This window comes from Nerophis ophidion, linkage group LG20, assembly GCF_033978795.1.
Source record: "Nerophis ophidion isolate RoL-2023_Sa linkage group LG20, RoL_Noph_v1.0, whole genome shotgun sequence".
Lineage (NCBI taxonomy): Eukaryota > Metazoa > Chordata > Actinopteri > Syngnathiformes > Syngnathidae > Nerophis > Nerophis ophidion.
The window spans coordinates 30,383,235-30,403,479 of NC_084630.1; the positions used below are offsets into that span (position 1 = coordinate 30,383,235).

The 20,245-nt window shown below is 38.4% G+C and overlaps 1 protein-coding gene across 8 annotated transcripts in view; it reads right to left on the reverse strand.

The window, feature by feature from the left end:
- LOC133538994 (girdin-like) overlaps nt 1-20,245 on the reverse strand; it is a 73,718-nt gene that overhangs the window by 46,419 nt on the left and 7,054 nt on the right. For all 8 annotated transcript variants that reach the window (XM_061880974.1, XM_061880976.1, XM_061880973.1 and 5 more), the window contains exons 3-8: nt 10,462-10,567; nt 5,831-5,900; nt 3,153-3,211; nt 1,142-1,225; nt 700-840; nt 447-628 (exon numbers count right to left, since the gene is read on the reverse strand). In XM_061880974.1, the coding sequence (XP_061736958.1) occupies nt 447-628; nt 700-840; nt 1,142-1,225; nt 3,153-3,211; nt 5,831-5,900; nt 10,462-10,567 (642 nt within the window). The remainder of the gene's footprint in view (nt 1-446; nt 629-699; nt 841-1,141; nt 1,226-3,152; nt 3,212-5,830; nt 5,901-10,461; nt 10,568-20,245) is intronic.

A 20,245-nucleotide genomic window follows, 5' to 3' on the forward strand; every position in this document is an offset into this window, starting at 1 on the left:
GTTAGAAACCATGCCAAAACACCGCAAGTAGGAGCATGATAACATGAATTTGCAGTAAATGAAAGTGGCTCTGTGGTGATAACCCATATAGTGCACAAAAAATCCTCATTTAAACAAGGTGGTCTGCATCATTTATCAATTGCACTCACTGTGTTAGTAAATCACACGCAACACGGCCACTAATAGTACACAATTGGATCTTAATAAATCAGGCCCCACATTTTCATCTCCATGCACACTTAATAACATCATACTCAAGGAATATAATAGTTACTACTTTTAAAATTGTATCAGTTTTTTTAAATATACTATATATAGAAGTCAAATAGGTGACAATATATGCTATCCGTTGGGGAACTATTTGAACCCCAACTCAACTCTTAAGAGCATTCTTGTTTTATAAGTCCGGATAAAAAGGTTTTCATCTTCATCCGCTAGATACTCACAGCTCTTGTCTAAGTCGTCTGATCTTGGCCTTAGAGTCAGCAAGTTCCACTACTAAGTGCTGCTGAGCACCGGCCTGCTGCTGCTGTTGCATACTGGATGGGTACATGGTGCACGGCGAACTGGATGGGATTGACAGCATGCTCACTACACCTTCCCTTTCTTGTGTTAGCTCTGCAATAGTCTACAAAAACAAAGACATATAAAACAGGTTACAATGTTAATTATATTTGGTGGAGATTATATATATCTTACTTCCAGATGGGTGTCCCTCTGGTCAAGAAGGCGTTGAAGATGTATGGCCATATTCTTTGACAGGACCTCCAGCTCGTCTGTGGGCAGCCCACTGGACTCCAACCAGTGGAGGTCTAGCAGCTTGTCCGGACAGTGGGTTAGCTACCAATGTGGATACACAAAATCATTGGACTCTCTTTCATTTGACTCATAACTTCTGCAAGTAGAATTTTTTTACCGAAACAGTGTACTGTCATCCTATTGATGATTTGTTTTAATATAGAGAGCTACATTGTTTTAATAATTGTTAAATGGTTATTCATTGTGACATCATATTGCTTCTACTTCTGTAATTGATATATTATAAATGCCATTTTTATTTACACATTCCATAAATAGCTGCCTTACATATTGTAGAAATATGATTGAGTGACTTGTCACAGCATGAAACATAGATAGATACCTCTTGAATATGTAGTGCGATGGCTGCCTTTGTGTCGAAGTCCAGTGTCTGGATCCTCTCAATGTACTCCTGCTTTTTTTCACACTGAAAATGAAACAACAAATTGGTCATAGAGGGTGTACATGATAATTATTGAAGATTTAGAAGATTACAGTAACAATGAAGCCTGGATTTTCTGTAGACTAGTTAGTGTATGTCTTGTTTCCAACAAGACTGCAATACAATGTGTTAGTGAGTTGCAGGGTTTGGGAGGGGTTCTAGAAGACAGCATTTTCTGTTTTGTATAATTGGCCGTACCGCATGTGCACGTATTTTTTTGAAAGGGTTAAAAAAAAAGACATTATACATATTCAAAAACAAAATCGTTAGCATTGGTTCCAAGTGCCATTCGAGCTTTTTCACGTTTTAAATTGTCGTTTGCCTAAATTTTTCCTGTTTCTTTGTCTATTTTATTTCTACAATATTTACAAATATTTTGTGACCGCTTGTGTATAATTACATAGTAAATGCATGGTGCAAGAAACACTTTCAGCCTGATTTACCAAGATCCAAACATCACGCGCAATACAGCATGTGCAGTCTTCAAAATCTATGAAAGGGCGTGTTGCGTGTGATCTACTAACATTGCTTGTGCAATTGTAAAGTGGTGCAAACCGATTTATTCAAATCAGGATTTTGCGTGTACTATACGAGGCACCACCGCAGACACTCTCATTTGTGGCAAATTCATGACAGCATACTACTTACTGTGGCATTTATGTTTTAAAACAAGCATGAAACATTTACCACTTTTTATGGGCATTTTAGAAGCAGTCGTAAAGTGCATCTAGAACGAGACTACTTTTTATTAATATATATTCTATGTGGAAAAAACTAAAGTCATTAGAAGAATACTAAAAGACACCAAAATGCATCAACTGATTTTTTAAAAAATCAGGCTACTGATAAAATGATGTTACTGAATAGACACAATTTTAATATTTGTTTTATTTCTGAAATGCTGACTCACACACGTAGGACGCAGGATTCTCACTGTTCATTTGAACATGAGCGGTAATCCTGCATCCTTCTTCCAGTATTGTGAACGTTTTGACGATCAGGATATATTTAGCATATTTTTTAAGACGGAGACACAAAATGGATTGCAGGCTTTATTCTGCTCACTTTACAGACACAATCTACTTTGCAGATGTCTAGTAGATCAGCTTTGCGTGTGCAATCAGGTTTGCATGTGTTTTAGTGCACGCAAACCTTGAGTAAATCAGGCCGTTTGTATTTCACATTTTATGCGTCTCCCGCAACGAATTAAAGGCTCCGTACAGAAAAATCAGAAAATTTATATATTTACCATTACACAACCTAGTATTGAAAAGGGAACAGAATACTCTCTAAGCTGGCAACACTGATCCCTTCTGCTATGCTTTCCTGTTTTTTGGCAGATCAAGTGCGTATTGTCTGTGTTAAAAAGTCACGATGCATACAGCCACCTAAGAGCTAACAGCAAATACGTTACTGGGGGTCTGAATTTATTTGTATGTAAGGATAGTTTGGTAGCATAGGCAACCCAAAGGGAGTACAAAGATGTGTCTTGCCTACAGTCAAGCGTAGCGATAGTACTGTCATGGTCTACTTAGGAGATGCAGTTTTTGCATTTCAACACTGACATTTTGGAGTAGACCATGATTCTGAGGCCTCATTGCAGTTTTCTGACATGACAGGCAACAAAGGTGTTTGCAGAAAATATTCAGATTTTGAGAAACATGTTGACATGTGAGGTGTAGTCACTTGTCTTTCCAATTATTCAGTCAATAGGAAGACAGTAAATCTACAATATATTTTTTTCAAACATTACACTGACTACTTTAAGATATATCCAGCTTCAAATTCTACACTATCGTCTTTTAAGATGATATACTAAAATGATTGTTCACCTGCGAGAGATGTTCTTATTTATGTGAAATACTGTGTGCATACTGTACAGTATATTGATTACCAGACAGTAAATGTTTACCTGGACCGCACATCCTAGCAGTAGCAACAACAATTTTTTCATTTCCTCCAGAGTTTGTCCTGCCAAGAGTAATGAAAAAGACAATACCTTAAAAGTGAACATAACTGACACTAACTTGCTAACAGTTGTCATGGAATGTGTGAAAAAAACCTTTTCTATCACCATCAAGTCAACTTCAGACTGATGGAGTGCAAATTAAATCAATCAATTAATTTTTATTCCTAAGCATTTAGAAAAACAACGGCAACGATTACATTCATAACCTCCTGGTGGAGGTAATGACAACACATTTTACTCAAAATGTTGATGTTAAGTTTGTTTTGCTTAAAGTGGAACTGAACTTTTTTGGGAATTTTGCCAATCATTAACAAACCCCTATGTAAGACAAGCACTCATATGTTGTTCTTTATTTATGCATTTCATAATGTATATATGCCAAATACAAGGTGGCTAACAATGCAGCTAATAGGAGTACAATGTTGCACCCATAAAGCCCTCTAAAAAAACATCTAAAAACTGCCAACAACACCCCGTTTACATCTTGTGATCTAAATATTAACTAAGTATTCCATTGTTATTCCATTGGTTTAATGTTAGTCGATTTGCTAGCGTTAACTCACGATTTTGTATTGCATATATAAAAAAAATACATTTGTTCTTGACTTACATGAAAAAATTCAATATTGGCTTTATTTTAACAGAAAATCCTACAATAAAATAAACATATGTTTCCTATTGCATTCAAATAACAATTTTACAAGGTTAAAATATAAATTAAAGGGCATTATACACATTATTTTCTTGTTGCACTCAAAGAAACATTTTACAATGTTCCATATTACATTTAGTCTGCCATAATCAAGGATTAGGTTAAAATATAATAAAAAAGCTTTATAGATATTATATTAGTTGCCACTCCTGGTCTGTGCTTTAAGAAAAATGCAATTATTAGTGTGTACTAGAAACAAAACGTTGGATACATGTACACAGATAAGCCATGTAGCAGGTAAAACACACATTTGTTAAAAATAAAACTCAAATTGTTGGCATTTGTTACAAAATTCAGTCATCTTCATTGCACTAGTTGACGCTAGATGGGCAGTTTTGACTGTCCTAATATTTGGCATTAAGCCAAGCAGCTGTGAGCACATGTACGTATAGACATATGTACAGCAGAGGAACTAGTTAACTTACGAGAGTAGCGTATGTGTGTTTGCCAGAGGGGCAACATGTTTGCTGAGTGAAGTCAGTGAGTGAGTGGGCGAATGAAGAGAGTTAGAGAGGAAGCGTATGCACTGCACGGTAGAGTGATGAATGGGACCGGTTGTGTCCTGTAAAACTAATAATAAAGCAACCAGATTGTCATGAATCGGTGGCCTCATCATTCTAACCCGAAAGCGGAGTTTAGCAGACTCAAAGTGAAGTGTTTTACCCCCGATAGAAACATCCAAATGTGTGCCCTGTGCTCCTCAACTATTGCTTGGGAGCCGAACAGCAGGAAAAGTGTAATAACTACAATATTACCTGTCACTCTTTATTACTCGTGCAGATTTGAATGCGTATTATTTAAATGTTTACCTATGTTTGAAGCAAAGGTGATAATACTAATCGGCACATTTGGCGAGGCTTGTTTTAAAGCAGCAAATTGCCGTGCAGAGCCTTGTTTAAAGCGTCACCTTTACCGTTAGTTTTAAAGCCCAAATAACTCCATATTGTGCTCCACACACCGTCTAAATTAACCAGTAGAAATTAGGTTCTCTGACATTTTTCCTCTCCAACTGATCAGGCGGGCCGGTTCTACGATCGTAATAGAACTGGAGTCACTGGTGACGGTGGCAGAGAAAAGGACTGTGGATAAACTAGTGAGCATCTTGGATGATGCCAGTCACCCTCTGCATAGCGTTATCAGTAGCCAGAGGAGCCTGTTCTGTGCTAGGCTGCTTCATCCCAAGTGCAGGACTAATAGACAAAAAAACGTATTTGTCCCACATGCCATTAGACTGTACAACTCCTCTATGGGGAGGGGGGCGGGTTGGTACTACGATGACAGGGGATGCAAAACAATAACAGTGCAATGCTTTTTCATAACATGGTCACTAGTGCCTAGTTTTTTCTTATATTCTTATTTTACTGTTATATTTTTATTCTCATTGTTGCTTTTGATTTTTTATTCTTATTGTAGTATTTTCAATTTTTTTCCATTTATACACCTATTATTTACTTTTTACTTTTTAAATTTGATCTCAATTCTGTACACAGCTGCTGGAATTTTAATTTTCCTGAGGGAACTCTCCTGAAGGAATCAATAAAGTACTATCTATCTATCTATCTATCTATCTATCTATCCATCTATCTATCTATCTATCTATGTTATTGCTTGTAATGGCTTTGTGTGTGCATTTTGACATCATGTGCCTTGGCTCTGTAGTCACCGCCGCACAGCGGCATTCAGATGAAAGAACAGTACCGGTATTTTTCAAAGGCAGTATAGTGCCGATTTCAATTAATTAGTATAGCTGAACTTTATTAGTACCGGTATACCGTACAACCATAGCCTCCACACCACCCCAACTTTTTCCGCAACGTTATGAAAAAGCTGTGGAAAATTCAGGCTTTTTAGGCTGCAACAATCACAAAGAAAGTCCACAAAATCCGTGAGGAGCTGTCAAACAACTTACCAGTGTGGGGAATCCTAGCAAGTAGCAGAACATTTGGAACAGGAATCAGAATCAACTGTCTCAGGTGTTCCTGCAAAATGTTATGTGACAAAAAAGGAAGATTTAGATAAAGCTTTTTCTATATGTTACAATGTCACAAAATCAATCAACATCCCGCAAAAATGGACATTTGTTTTCTTTTATCATATATTTCAGGAAAATATAGCTATGTAATGCGAAACATAAATGTCCACTGCACTGGATGCTAGTTTTCAGAAGAATATATGAATTTATTAGACCAAGATTTTTTACAGTGTCAAAGTGAAAATACAAAGTTCACATAGCGGATATAAAAAAGGGGGTTTTCTTTCATTTTCTTAAACTGCTGCCCTTCCTCACACTTTATACATCATAATAATTTTTCCCAATAGTCTTTTTCTTTTCTTTTTTTTAAATGACTAAAATGTTTCAGCCAATAAAGAGTTAATGCATCTCTGCTGATGCATATAAGTTGATTTCCCCCCACCCCCAATTAACATGAATTGGAAGAATAGTGGCAGTTTAGAAAGAAAAACAAAAAACATTCAACCAAATTAGGGCTATGAAATTGAATGTGTTAACCCATGTCATTAATACAAAAAATGATCGCTTGAATGCTAACATGAAAACAAGAGACATTAACATAATTTACCGCTAAGAAAAGACATAACCCAATCTTATATAAATACATTGCTGTCTGAGCAACTAAGATATTAAATTGTGCACATTGAACCTACAAGCAGTGCTCTCTCGTCAGAGTGATCGTTCATATATACGAGACCACAGTGTTGTTAGTATGATACATTGAAGGCCCGCTTAACATGCAGGACGCCACAAAATTGGCCAGAAACAATAAACAGAAATAATAATTTATAATAATACATTTTACTTGTTACACACTTTCATATTAATAAATCTTAATGTGCTACAGTGCAAACCCACATTTAAACCAATAAAAGCTTACCTATTAAAAACAGAAAACTATAAGACTAATAAACTATCAGTGAAGCAAAAGAAACACAAAACATGCAAAACAGTGGGTTTCCTACCATTGTGTCTATTTCTTTTAGTTATTTAAAAAAATATATATGTATATAACCTTGTCAAAAGATTTCAGTATGTGCATAAGTACTTTTTGGGCACATTTAACAATACAAAGATAATATTGATAACTGATCATTTTGGTCAGGAGAACCATGATATGAATTTTTTATACTATTAGATACCTCATTGTTGTACGCCAGGGCAAAGATGAGTGGGGAGACTCCGACTGGAGTGTTGACACAAATTTCGCTTCAAAATACACCCAAATGGTACTTTATATAAAACCTTTCCAAGTTTTGAGCAAATAAAACTACATATAATCAGTAAAAGATTTTTAATGTTTTATGTATGAAATTCTGACAATAAAATTGCATTTACAGCAAAATATTGGGGTATTTCTTTAAAGTTAACTCGTATCAATGCAAGCAAGTAATTAACTGTGATTAATCATGACCAATCACAAATCAAAAGTTGGATTAATCTGATTGAAAATATTATTTTAAGGTACTAAAACATATATGTATCTATGTTTACCAGTGGTATGCCGTCAGGGCCAGCAAGGCCTTCTCTGCTGGCCTAACGTAACCAAAAATCATGATTAAAACGAAAGATAAAAGTATTTTTTATTTTACTTTCCCTAAATATCTAAAAATATTAATATTTTCTTCATGTCATATTATGCTCCTTTCAGTGCTGTTGTGTTTAGTATTAGTTTGTATCCAATAAGAACTCAGCTATCTTATGTTGCCATGCTATACCAAATCTGCTGGAGGCCTTCAGAATTAACAATGCGGGCGTCCGTGCACTCTAAGTGAATGGGGACATACAGTTGACGGACAGTTGCGATAGCCAATCAGATCACAAGTTTTTGTCAGTAAGGCCTTCTAGATGGCCTCACGTTGAACAAGATATTTACGCGTCCTATGAATGGATACTCATCGGGACCATTAGCGGATGAATTTGAGAACATGTAGAGTTGATAGACAGTTGTGATAGTCAATCAGATAAAAAGTTGTTGACAGTAGCGTATCTAAGTAGCCTGATGTTAACGACATGTGATTGGATACTCTTTATACTTAAATACTATCTATTTGTCTGTGATTGGATACTCAGTTGTCATTCCAAAGTGAGTATCCAATCACAAGTTTTGATTTAGCAGGAAGCAGGAAGTGTTGCGCCACAGGGAGACCGGGATAGCAGACAAGGAGAACAAAATGTTGATTAGGTGGCAGATATATATTTGCAAGGCCCTTTTCAAAAAGGATATTTAAAGAAAAAGTACATCTTGTGAGATGATGTTGACCAACCCCGGAAGCTGGCTCAGCTGCACTGGCGATGAAATGTGGAAATTGCTCGCCATTTCCACTTGAATAAGCTGACGAGGGGTACCACTGGCTTATACGGTGTAGATTAGGTCCTATAAATTGTGAGTTCAAATATTTAATTTTTTCACATTTAATATGTTTTTTGCCATTTTAATGTTGACAGTACCACATAAGATATGTTTTAATTGCTGATGCGAGTTTATTGATTTTTAAATGCGCCTGAAAATAACCCATTTTGTACACTGTTGGTGTGATTTCAATGCATAGTAGGGTGTAAATGTGTTTCTGTATAGTATTTCTCCAGCAATGGTCATGTGGGGACAAATAATGGTTTTTGAGAGGTAATCATTGAAGTTGGAGATCACTGAAGGCCTAGGTGGGAAATGAACGGCCCGCCACTGATGTTTACAATATACTAACTACAGGTATGACTGCAATTGTTTCCTTTAAAATGATTAGAGACATTGGAATTTGCCTTTTTCAAGTGTGAGTTTGAATTAGCCAAATCGTTAAGTCAACATGCAGTTTTTTTTGTACAAGGATAAAGCTGGAAAAATCCTTTCTGCATCTTGATTATTTCCAGAATTGAAACACCACATCCTCCTTGAAATGACTTTCTTGTAATCTTATTGGATCTTAGCACAAAACAGCTTATCTCAAACTGCAGTTAATTAATTTGACAGAAGAGGAAAATCCAAGCCTCTTCAGCAGTGATGTGTGTTTAAAATGTGCCCTTTTAAAACTCTTGACTCCAGCTGTACTGCTGCACTCCAACTCCAGCAGACGATAAGATGTCTGATATTTAGGGCATGTGTCTTAAAGGCCTACTGAAATGAGATGTTCTTATTTAAACGGGGATAGCAGGTCCATTCTATGTGTCATACTTGATTATTTCGCGAGCCCTGCGATGAGGTGGCGACTTGTCCAGGGTGTACCCTGCCTTCCGCCCGATTGTAGCTGAGATAGGCGCCAGCGCCCCCCGCCACCCCAAAAGGGAATAAGCGGTAGAAAATGGATGGATGGATGGATGGATGGATTGCCATATTTTTGCTGAAAGGATTTAGTAGAGAACATCCACGATAAAGTTCGCAACTTTTGGTCGCTAACAGAAAAGCCCTACCTTTACCAGAAGTCGCAGACGATGACGTCACAAGTGTGGGGGCTCCTCACATTGTTTTTAATTGGGCCCTAAACAACAAGAGCTATTCGGACCGAGAAAACGACAATTCCCCCATTAATTTGAGCGAGGATGAAAGATTCTTGTTTGAGGATATTGATAGCGACGGACTTGAAAAAAAAAGAAGAAAAAAAACAAGTTAAAAAAAAAAACGCGATTGCATTGGGACGGTTTCAGATGTTTTTAGACACATTTACTAGGATAATTCTGGGAAATCCCTTATTTTTCTATTGTATTGCTAGTGTTTTAGTGAGTTTAACTGTACATGATAGTCGGAGGTGTGTGTCCACGGGTGTCTTGACGCCAATGCCTCAGGGAAGTCGACGGCAGCTCTATGGATGGCGCAAGCTCAGCTGATCTCCGGTAAGAAGCGACTTTTTACCACAATTTTCTCACCGAAACCTGCTGGTTGACATTCGGTCGGGATCCGTGTTTGCTTGACCGCTGTGATCCATAGTAGAGTTTCACCTCCGGGAATTTTAAACAAGGAATCACCGTGTGTTTGAGTGGCTAAAGGCTACAGCTTCTCAACTCCATCTTTGTACTTTGACTTCTCCAATATTAATTTAACCAATTGCAAAAGATTCAGCAACAAAGATCTCCAAAATACTGTGTAATTATTGGGTTAAAGCAGACAACTTTTAGCTGTGTGTGTGTGCAGCGCTCATATTTCCTAACCGTCCGTGACGTCACGCGTACACGTGTTCATTACACGACGTTTTCAAGAAGAAACTCTTGGGAAATTTAAAATTGCAATTTAGTAAACTAAAAAGGCCGTATTGGCATGTGTTGCAATGTTAATATTTCATCATTGATATATAAACTATCAGACTCCGTGGTGGGTAGTAGTGGCTTTCAGTAGGCCTTTAAGACAGAGCTAGATGATCAGCAGCGGCACGAGTGTGACCAAAAAAACGGGTTTGTGTATTTGCGATCCAGCCCGTGCGTGCCTACATTTGCAAAGTTGAGGTGAAATAAAAAATGCAAAGCAAATGTTCCAATAACATAATCCGATGTTGAGCGAGGGCTTAGCAGCATGTAGCTTGGAGGGATGCAGGATAACTCACCAGATAATATGTCTTGATTTGCTGGACAAGGAAAGTCAAGTTCCGGACCCTCTGACTTGGATCCTTGATCAATTTATTTGTAGTTTGAGGTACAGTTGGAGGATTTCTGCAAATAGAACAGTTTGGTCAATTTCCAAATCAAACATGGTGGTTTTGCAAAATGTGAGTGGAAGCTTCCAGTTAGTGAATGTAATGACTAATGAAGCAAATCTGATTTATGTTACTAATGCAGCAGTGATTAGGGTTTTATGCTGCCAATTCCAATCTTCATGAGTGTGATCGGCCGATATTGATACCAATCACATGTATTAACTGTAAATGTTTTAATGTATTTATGGTGAGTGCTGGTGACGGTTTAACAATATCAACACAATATTTATACTAATTCCTCATTAGCTCTTGTTACAAACAATTGTTTGAGAAAAACAAAGTCAATAGTACACAATAACTTAAAAAACAAAACAAAAAACTATCTGTTCCTCATATGAATCATTTGATTTTTGCCCACAAAGTCCTCCTATGTCCAGAGAATTATTCCCTAACTTTGTAAACATTAACAAAAACGACAATTTGAGGAAAACAAAAATCTAAACTTCTTGAAGGACTTATTTTTTGTATAGTTTAAAGCTATTTTAGCGGCTCTAGCGTTGTGTAAACATGTTCAGGCTCGTCCTCTAGTGATAATCATAAATGACTCTAATACTTTAGATTCTTAGAAAAGCCTTTTATTTGTGACAATGGGCTGACTATTATTAATTAATGGGAGCATCTCTACACTGTGCACGGAGATACACAGTTACCTGTGATGTGCATTGATCGCCACTGGTTGATGCGGGATCACTGTTGAAAAGCATTAATTAGTAGTAACCGTTCACACACGTTTTCACGAAAATCGTCCAACACTGATCGGTGGCGATCATGATATTTATAATTTCCATCTATCCATTTTCTATCACTTATTCCCTTTTTGGGGTCGCGGGGGGGCACGGCCAACACAGATAGACAGACAACATTCACACTCACATTCACACTCTAGGGACCATTTAGTGTTACCAATCAACCTATCCCCAGGTGCATGTCTTTGGAAGTGGGAGGAAGCCGGAGTACCCGGAGGGAACCCACGCATTCACGGGGAAAACATGCAAACTCCACACAGAAAGATCCCGAGCCTGGGATTGAACCCAGGACTGCAGGACCTTCGTATTGTGAGGCAGACGCACTAACTCCTCTGCCACCGTGAAGCCCTATTTATAATTTATTTTTGTTTAAAGTGATGATGGCAATGGAAATTAAAGATGTATTATCTACGGCAGGGGTGTGAAACTAATTTTAGATCGGGGGCCAAGCGGAGAAAAATCTACTTCCAAGTGGGACGGACTGGTAAAATCACGGCACGATAACTTAAAAATAAAGACAACTTCAGATTGTTTTCTTTGTTTAAAAATAGAACAAGCACATTTTGTAATTGTACAGCTCATAATGTTGTTGTGGGTTTTTTTACACTTACATGTTGCGGTTAATAGTATTCTACCTTTATTTATACTTTCTGAATAAATTCTGTGATAAATTATGTGATAATGTTGCTGTTAAATTTCAATCTATGAAGATAAAAAAATGATATCAAAATCAAATTACAGGATGTTATTTATGTAGTTGTATCAGTTTCCTCGACTGGTGCACTAACATCACGTAGTTTATTTTTTTACATATGTAACTAGCATCATCCGCAAAGATACAAAGAACTGCTATTGCGACATCTAGTCCGACACATTTAGAACAGCAGTTTCTCTCATTCAAAAATTTCAGGTTAATTTTTATACTTAGCAAACTCATCTCGCGGGTGGGCCGTATCACCCCTCATCTATGGTATCTCCTTTCAGGAAAACAGGACTTTAAAACGGTGGTCTAATTGTATCAGCTTGAATAATGGGTGCATAGGGTGTGTGGGGTCCTGAATGATAACAGTGTCTTCCCTGCTACCTGCTAACTGCCTGAGTTATTTGGTACATGCAATCTAATTTATTTTAGCCTCCACACTACAATTTCCCCAAGATGGCGCCGCTGTAGTGGCTGCTGTTCGCAGGAGCTCTGTGCTCTTGTGTCATCCTTTTGTGTTTCCCTCATGTTTTCATGTCTTATTATGTATATATATGTATATATATATATATATATATTTTTTTTTTTGCCTTTTGGTCCAGGACCCTATGGGACTGTGTTACAAGGGGTTGAACTTCCGTGACCTCTGCGGTGCTTTTTTGTGGACTTCTGGATCTGCCTCCCGGGAGCCTTTTGGCCACGGAGACCAGCTGCTGGGTCTCTGCCACACCAGAGTCAGTTTGGAGAGACTGGAGGAGATGTGGATGAAGACACAGGACTGCGGAGCTGGCACTGAGCGCCGGAATGGACAAGCTTCACAGTGTCTTGGCTGAATGAGCAGGTTTCGGACACCTCAGTCTTCTTGGACGTATCCTCGCTCATCCATGCGGACTGGACACTGGCCGAGAGTTGGTTGGCGGCTAAGAGTGGAGTCGGCTCTCTAGGTTACTTTGTTGGGTCTGCTCCTGTCTCTGGCCATGCTCTCTCCACCCCAGCAGACGACGGCGTGGAACACCGCAGAGGCCACCATATATATGTTTCTTTTACTTTTTATTCATAGCTGTATGTAGAAGTGGCTGGTTGCATCAGCTCTACTACTTAATGTATTTCATGTCCTTTGTCTTCTTTGATGTTTCCCTCTTACACACATGTAAGAGGGATGTGTGCTATTGCTATGAGTTGTTTTTTTTCTCTCGGCCTCAGTCTGGACCCCCTCTCCAGGGGCCCAGGCTTGGACCAATTTTTATTTTTTTATTTTAATCTTTTATTTGTTTCTCCCATTCCCCCTACTTGTTTACCTGTATCTCACCTTTTTTGTAAGGGGCGCCGGAAGTTCGCAGACCCGTCAGCGATCATGTTCTGTCTCCCTGTAATGTTTGTCTGATTTTGAATGGGATTGTGCTGAAAAGTTTTATTTCCCCTCGGGGATTAATAAGTATGTCTGATTCTGATTCTGATTGGCAGGGTGACGAGTGACCAAAACAGCAGACTTTGGATGACATTGAGCAATCGGAAATGTTTTGCCGAGATATTACGGTTGCTTACAAATTACAACAGAACTGCGCAATTGTATTGCAGTTATCCTGTTAGCAAACAACACATGCAGAAGTAATCTCCAACTAACTTGTGTATAGATGCCACAAATGCTGATCCAGAACCCAATACCGATTGCCGAGGATCTACATAAAAACAAACAAGAAAGACATTATTTTTAATTTTCGTTGTTTTAGTCCACTTGCATCGGCCAAATTGAGAAGTGCATTTAGCATTCAATCAAAGGCTGCTACCCTTCCTGTCCATCATACTGTTTAGTCTTCCTCTCTTTTTTTTGATCATCCCACTTCTGTCTGCTCTCCCTCCTCCCTCCCATCTGTGTCCTAGTCCTACTAAACACCAGCAACACGGCTTTAATCCTGCAGGGTCTCACAATCCAAGAGATAATCCTGCTTTTTTTCCCCTCCCCTCTCCTCACTCCACAGCATTGTTTCTCATTTCAAAAACCTGTTATTGTGACCACGGTTGATAAAATAAATGCAAGTATATTATTGATTTAGGCTGACCAGATAGAATTAAAGTATATTAGGGTTGCCAGTTCTCAGAATAAGAGCATTTCTAAAACCAAAAACTTCTACCAGACCATCAATTTGGTAAGGGTGGGGCTAATTCTCTAAGAACATACGGTGCACAAATCATAATCTCCTAAATAGCATCTTGACAAATTTTATGAAGTCTCCATCTTTGCAGTTTTCTTCCACGTTACTTCATTTGAATTTATTCACATTTCATACCAAAAATAGTTTCTAAACTCTACAAAACCTTTACAGTAATATGTTACACATTTCAAGAGAGTTATACATCAGTTGTGGATAAAGAAGGTACAATTTGAAGAGAAGTTACCTCTGATCTATAACTCACAGTTACAGTTTGAAACCCCACATTTAAGACATAATGACATGATTTTAAATATTTGAACTAATGTAATATTGTCTTTATTTGTTGAAGAAGTGTAATCTCGGTTAGTGCGTCTGCCTCACAATACGAAGTTCCTGCAGTTCTGGGTTCAAATCCAGGCACGGGATCTTTCTGTGTGGAGTTTGCATGTTCTCCCCGTGCATGCGTGGGTTCCCTCCGGGTACTCCGGCTTCCTCCCACTTCCAATGACATGCACCTGGGGATAGGTTAATTGGCAACACTAAATTGGCCCTAGTGTGTGAATGTGAGTGTGAATGTTGTCTGTCTATCTGTGTTGGCCCTGCGATGAGGTGGCGACTTGTCCAGGGTGTACCCTGCCTTCCGCCCGATTGTAGCTGAGATAGGCGCCAGCGCCCCCCGCGACCCCGAAAGGGAATAAGCGGTAGAAAATTGGATGGATGGATGGAAGTGTAATCTCTTGAAATGTTTTCAAATTCAAATCTGATAATAAAAATGTTGATCTACATAAAATGTCTGAGATGAGGTGGCGACTTGTCCAGGGTGTACGCTGCCTTCTGCCCGATTGTAGCTGAGATAGGCACCAGCGCCCCCCGCGACCCCAAAGGGAATAAGCGGTAGAAGATGGATGGATGGATACATAAAATGTGTTTGGGCCCATGTCATACAACTTATTTTTTAATTTTGACAAAATTCCTAAACCGAAGATGACTAATTCGACCAACAAGACTGAGAGGAACAGGAGTGCGTTTTTAACATATTATAAAGTAGTGTATGGAGCACACTTAGCACATTACAGTACGTTTTTTTTTCTTTTCTTTTAAGACAAACAACATTTACAGGTAACAGGACTGTGTTAAAATCCGAACCTACCAAGTCGTAATATACAGAAAAATAAATGTGTGAACTTTTGTCCATGGCAGGGGCTCGGAATGATGCAACTTCCAGTGGTTCATTGTGGAGTATTCCACATTTGTAGATGAGGTAAGTTAGGCTAACAGGACAAGGTGAAAACCCAAAGACATGTCTAAATTGTTGGTTTAGAGAGGACCTATGATGAGTTTTGTGATTTTCTAAATGATAAAAATTACAATGCTGGACTTAGATACCCATGTTGGAACAATGCATCGAATCATAAGGTTCATGCATTTGGCCGTGAGCTTGCGCACAGTTTTGGATGCCCTTGACAGTGGATACATTGTGACATCACAGTGTGGTGAATGCACTTTTTTTGGGCATTAAGTCAAGCTCTCAGCCAGATGGAGAGGAGCTCCTCCCCCAGTCTGCTTCAGGCTGTGCAAGACTGCAGCCTCCAGCCTTGTGTGTCATTCCTTCTCGCCTCATGCCATTCGCCTGCTCTGATGTTTATGAAATAAATACTATTGTGTTAATCGGTTCACAACATTTTACATGGGACTGTTTAGTCAAGATGGGCCAATACAAAGTTGGATTAAGTGCTAAACTCTGATGGATTCCAGGTTTTCCGAGACATTTTTCCCATTCAAAATTAATTGGCCATTTTTCAAACTTCAACCATTTCCACATTTTTCAACCAATTCAAACCATTCCACCTTCAATAAATTCCACCATTTTGGAAATTCAAACTACCCTTTTTCCAAGTTCAAAAATATTGCAGGATTTTCCAGAATTCCTGTTTTTTTTTTTTACTATGGTTTTGTGACCTGTGACTATCAGTGGTACTTTAACTTTCGAAAGCCCTATTCCCACCATTTTTTCTGACTATTTCTCCCACATTTTTCAACCCACTTCAACCGTTCCACCGTCAAAACATTTCTCTTAATTAGGACAAAAAAACTAAGATTTTTTTTTAACTGGGAAAATTCCCCATTTTCCTGAAATTCCAGGAATTCCGAAATAACATTTCTCTATTCAACATGTTACTACTTCAACATTTAATGATCGATTTGAAAAATTCCAACACCAACCATTTCAACTCATTCAGACCATTCAAGTTGTTTACCTTTTTTTTTTTTTTTTTTCCAGCTTTTCCGGAAATTCACACATTTTGAGGAAATTCTCATTAAATCAATGGGACATTCTTCAAAGTTCCACAATTCCCACATTTTTCATCTGATTCAAACTGTTCCAACTTCAAAATATTCCACTTCTTCTAGCAATTGTGTGCTCCACTTCAACAATTCCAAAAAAAATCCAGGATTTCAGTTCAACCTCAGCATTGGAGTATTCACACAATCCTTCAGGAATTGCCTCATCTAGTTCAAATAAGATGTTTGTTTGTATCCATAATTCATTCCCACACAATTCCCTTACAGGATATAACAGGTATATAAGAAACTTAACCTGCAGTGTCCAGTATTCAGTATGTATTCCACAATCACACTGCTTGATTTTTTTTCTCTAAAAAGTTTGCTAAATTGATTTTAACGTACTGAATCATTTCGGATCGTATTATTCTAAAAGAAAATCCCATCATCCCTGAATTGTATCCGCAAACAAAATTGTGTTTAAACAAATGTTGCACCCCTACTGCTGGCATATGACAAATACAAGTGTAATGGGGTCAATTATGTCATGTAAATAATGTATTTTATAATGTTTTATTAATGTTAGAATTACACAAAATGTGTAAGTTACATGTATATACCTGAAGGTTCTTCGATGTTTTGTCTCGTTGTCCCTACTACTGCAATAATTGCTGTGACACTCGTCTCTTTATTATCCGTTGGACACGCCTTCCTACTCCCCTTTTGTCCACGATAACGGGAGAGGTAGGCGTCCATGAAACGACAGTAAAGTGCATTTGTTGTTTCATTAAAAACTAAAAGTTCACTGTTTCTTGTTTTGTAATATTATATTTGTGTAAGGCCTCGACGATGGCAGAAACATATTGACAACGTTTGTAATCTCTGTATTGTCAGGTATGTTTTTATTTAACCGTCCACGATTACGCGAGAGGGGCTCGATAATGGCAGAAACATTTGGACAACATTTGTAACCTCTGTATTGTCAGTAAAGTGCAGCTGAGCAGCAACCCATGGTGTCAGCCGTGTTCATTCAATTCTACACAACGCAGAGGAAAAGACCACCGGTTGCACATGCAGCATGCACGCAGGACTAAAAAACATATTTTTCTAATTAATTCGTAAAAAAAATCAATATATGATGAATACATATTTGAAAATCGATTTAATAATGAACAAGAGTCGCAATTTAGATGTGTATTGTTTTTACCAGCAACTGTAGTATTTTCTCTGAGTACTCATTCATATACCATGAATTGATTAACGTGGACCCCGACTTAAACAAGTTGAAAAACTTATTCGGGTGTTACCATTTAGTGGTCAATATGTACTGTACTGTGCAAACAACTAATAAAAGAATCAATCAATCAATCAATCAATCAATACAGCAGTGTTTTTCAACCACTGTGCCGCAGCACACTAGTGTGCCGTAAGATACAATCTGGTGTGCCGTAGGAGATTATGTAATTTCACCTAATTGGGTTAAAAATATTTTTTGCAAACCAGTAATTGTAATCCGCAAATGTGCCGTTGTTTGGTGTCTGTACTGTCTAAAGCTCGGCCGAGTAACCGTGTAATACTCTTCCATATCAGTAGGTGGCAGTAGGTAGCTAATTGCTTTGTAGATGTCGGGACATGGTTTCTCATGATCACAATATGCGGTAGGCACCGTGTGTGTAAAAAGGTATCAAACACTTAAACCAAAAATAAATAAAAGGCAAGAGCCGCTAAGAAATGGCATTAAAGCTTAAGAAAGGCTATGCAAAACGAAACTAAAACTGAACTGGCTGTAAATGAAAACAAAAACAGAATGCTTGACGACAGCAAAGACTTACAGCGTGCGGAGCAGACGGCGTCCACAAAGTAGATCCGTACATGACATGACTATCAACAACGTCCCCACAAAGAAGGATAGCGTCCGCACTTAAATAGTCTTGATTGCGAAAACAAACAGGTGTGGGGAACAGCGTTCAAGGGAGACATGAAACTGTTACATGAACAGTGTTGGCGTTAGCGCACTTTTTGTGTCTTTTTACGCATTGAAATCAGAAAGGACGCGCATTTCCAGAAGTCTGTGCGTCCCCAGGACGCTGAGTTTTGTTTTTTTTGTTTTCACCGATCCCCCCTTCTCCAGGTCAAAATTCCAGTTTGCTTGTTTGTGTTTTTTTTATAGATTATCTTTGCTTTGTTTTGTTTATTGAGACGAAGCGCTCTTATCACACCGTCACTCCAGGGCGGGCACGGCTCTCTCTGTTTCTGGCCAGGAGAGCGAGGACACACCTGCGCGCTGACAATGTGGAGCCAGCGCGCAGGTGGAGACAGGCTAGCTGTTAGCTTCAAGCTAACCAGCCCCAGACCAGACTCCTCCACCTCTAAAACATACTTTGCAGGTCAACAAACGGGGCAAATGTGTGCGTTGTGAAGTGTTAATGTGCAATGAGTGATCAAAAGGAGTCTCTTGGAGAAGTGGCTGTCAATGTTAGCAAGTGTCGCTCGCATCGCTGACAGTGACATCATCACCGCCATTGTTTACTGAAGCAGAGATGCTGACACTGCATTATGATAAATGCGCACGCGTCGCCAGGCTCTGCTTTTTATCATTAGACTTATCAGATTTATCGATAGCAGGGGTGTCAAAAGTGTGGCCCGGAGGCAATTTGCCCACCCACGGCAAATTCTAAAAATACTAATAAAATATACAAAAAAATAACAAGTGGAATAAAAAAAGCTTACGGGTGAAATGTCATGTACAAAAAGTTGCGATGTTGACTAATAAAACAAAGCTGTTTTTTCTTCTTTAAAACTGTCATTGCTTAAAACATAATCCATTCATCCATCCATTTTCTTTTGGGGTTGCGGGGGGCGCTGGCGCCTATCTCAGCTACAATCGGGCGGAAGGCGGTGTACACCCTGGACAAGTCGCTACCTCATCACAGGGCCAACACAGATAGACAGACAACATTCACTCACATTCACACACCGGGGCCAATTTAGTGTTGCTAATCAACTTATCCCCAGGTGCATGTCTTTGGAAGTGGGAGGAAATCAGAGTACCCGGAGGGAACCCACGCATTAACGGGGAGAACATGCAAACTCCACACAGAAAGATCCCAAGCCTGGGATTGAACCCAGGACTGGAGGACCTTTGTATTGTGAGGCAGACGCACTAACCCCTCTTCCACCGTGAAGCCCTCAAAACATAAAGTTGAATCGAAATCAATGTTTTTATGAATTATTGACCTATTCAAGGCTCCGGTTACTTCACATCTAATATTCCACTTTGAAAAATATTTTTTGCGGAAGATTTAGCATAATTTGTGTTTGCCATAAAAACACATAGTTTTCTTTGACAAAAAAGACAGAAAAAAAAACCATAAAAAAAGAATTGACGGACAGATCTGAAGTTGATGAATATTTATGACTAAATACATTTACATATGGATAAAAACATTGTTTTCTTTTGTATTATTTTTTTAATGAATTAAGTAACGTTTATAACAACCCTTTTTCAAAACCCAATATAGAATGTGAGATATAACAGAATAACGCATACATACGTTTGTTTTCGGTTACAAATTTACTGTGGGACCCCAATTGATGGATTGATTGGTTGATTGATTTATTTAAACTTTTATCAGTAGTTTGCACAGTACAGTACATATTCCATACAATTGACCACTAAATGGTAACACCCGAATACGTTTTTCAACTTGTTTAAGTCGAGGTCTACGTTAATCAATTCATTATAAAGTAAT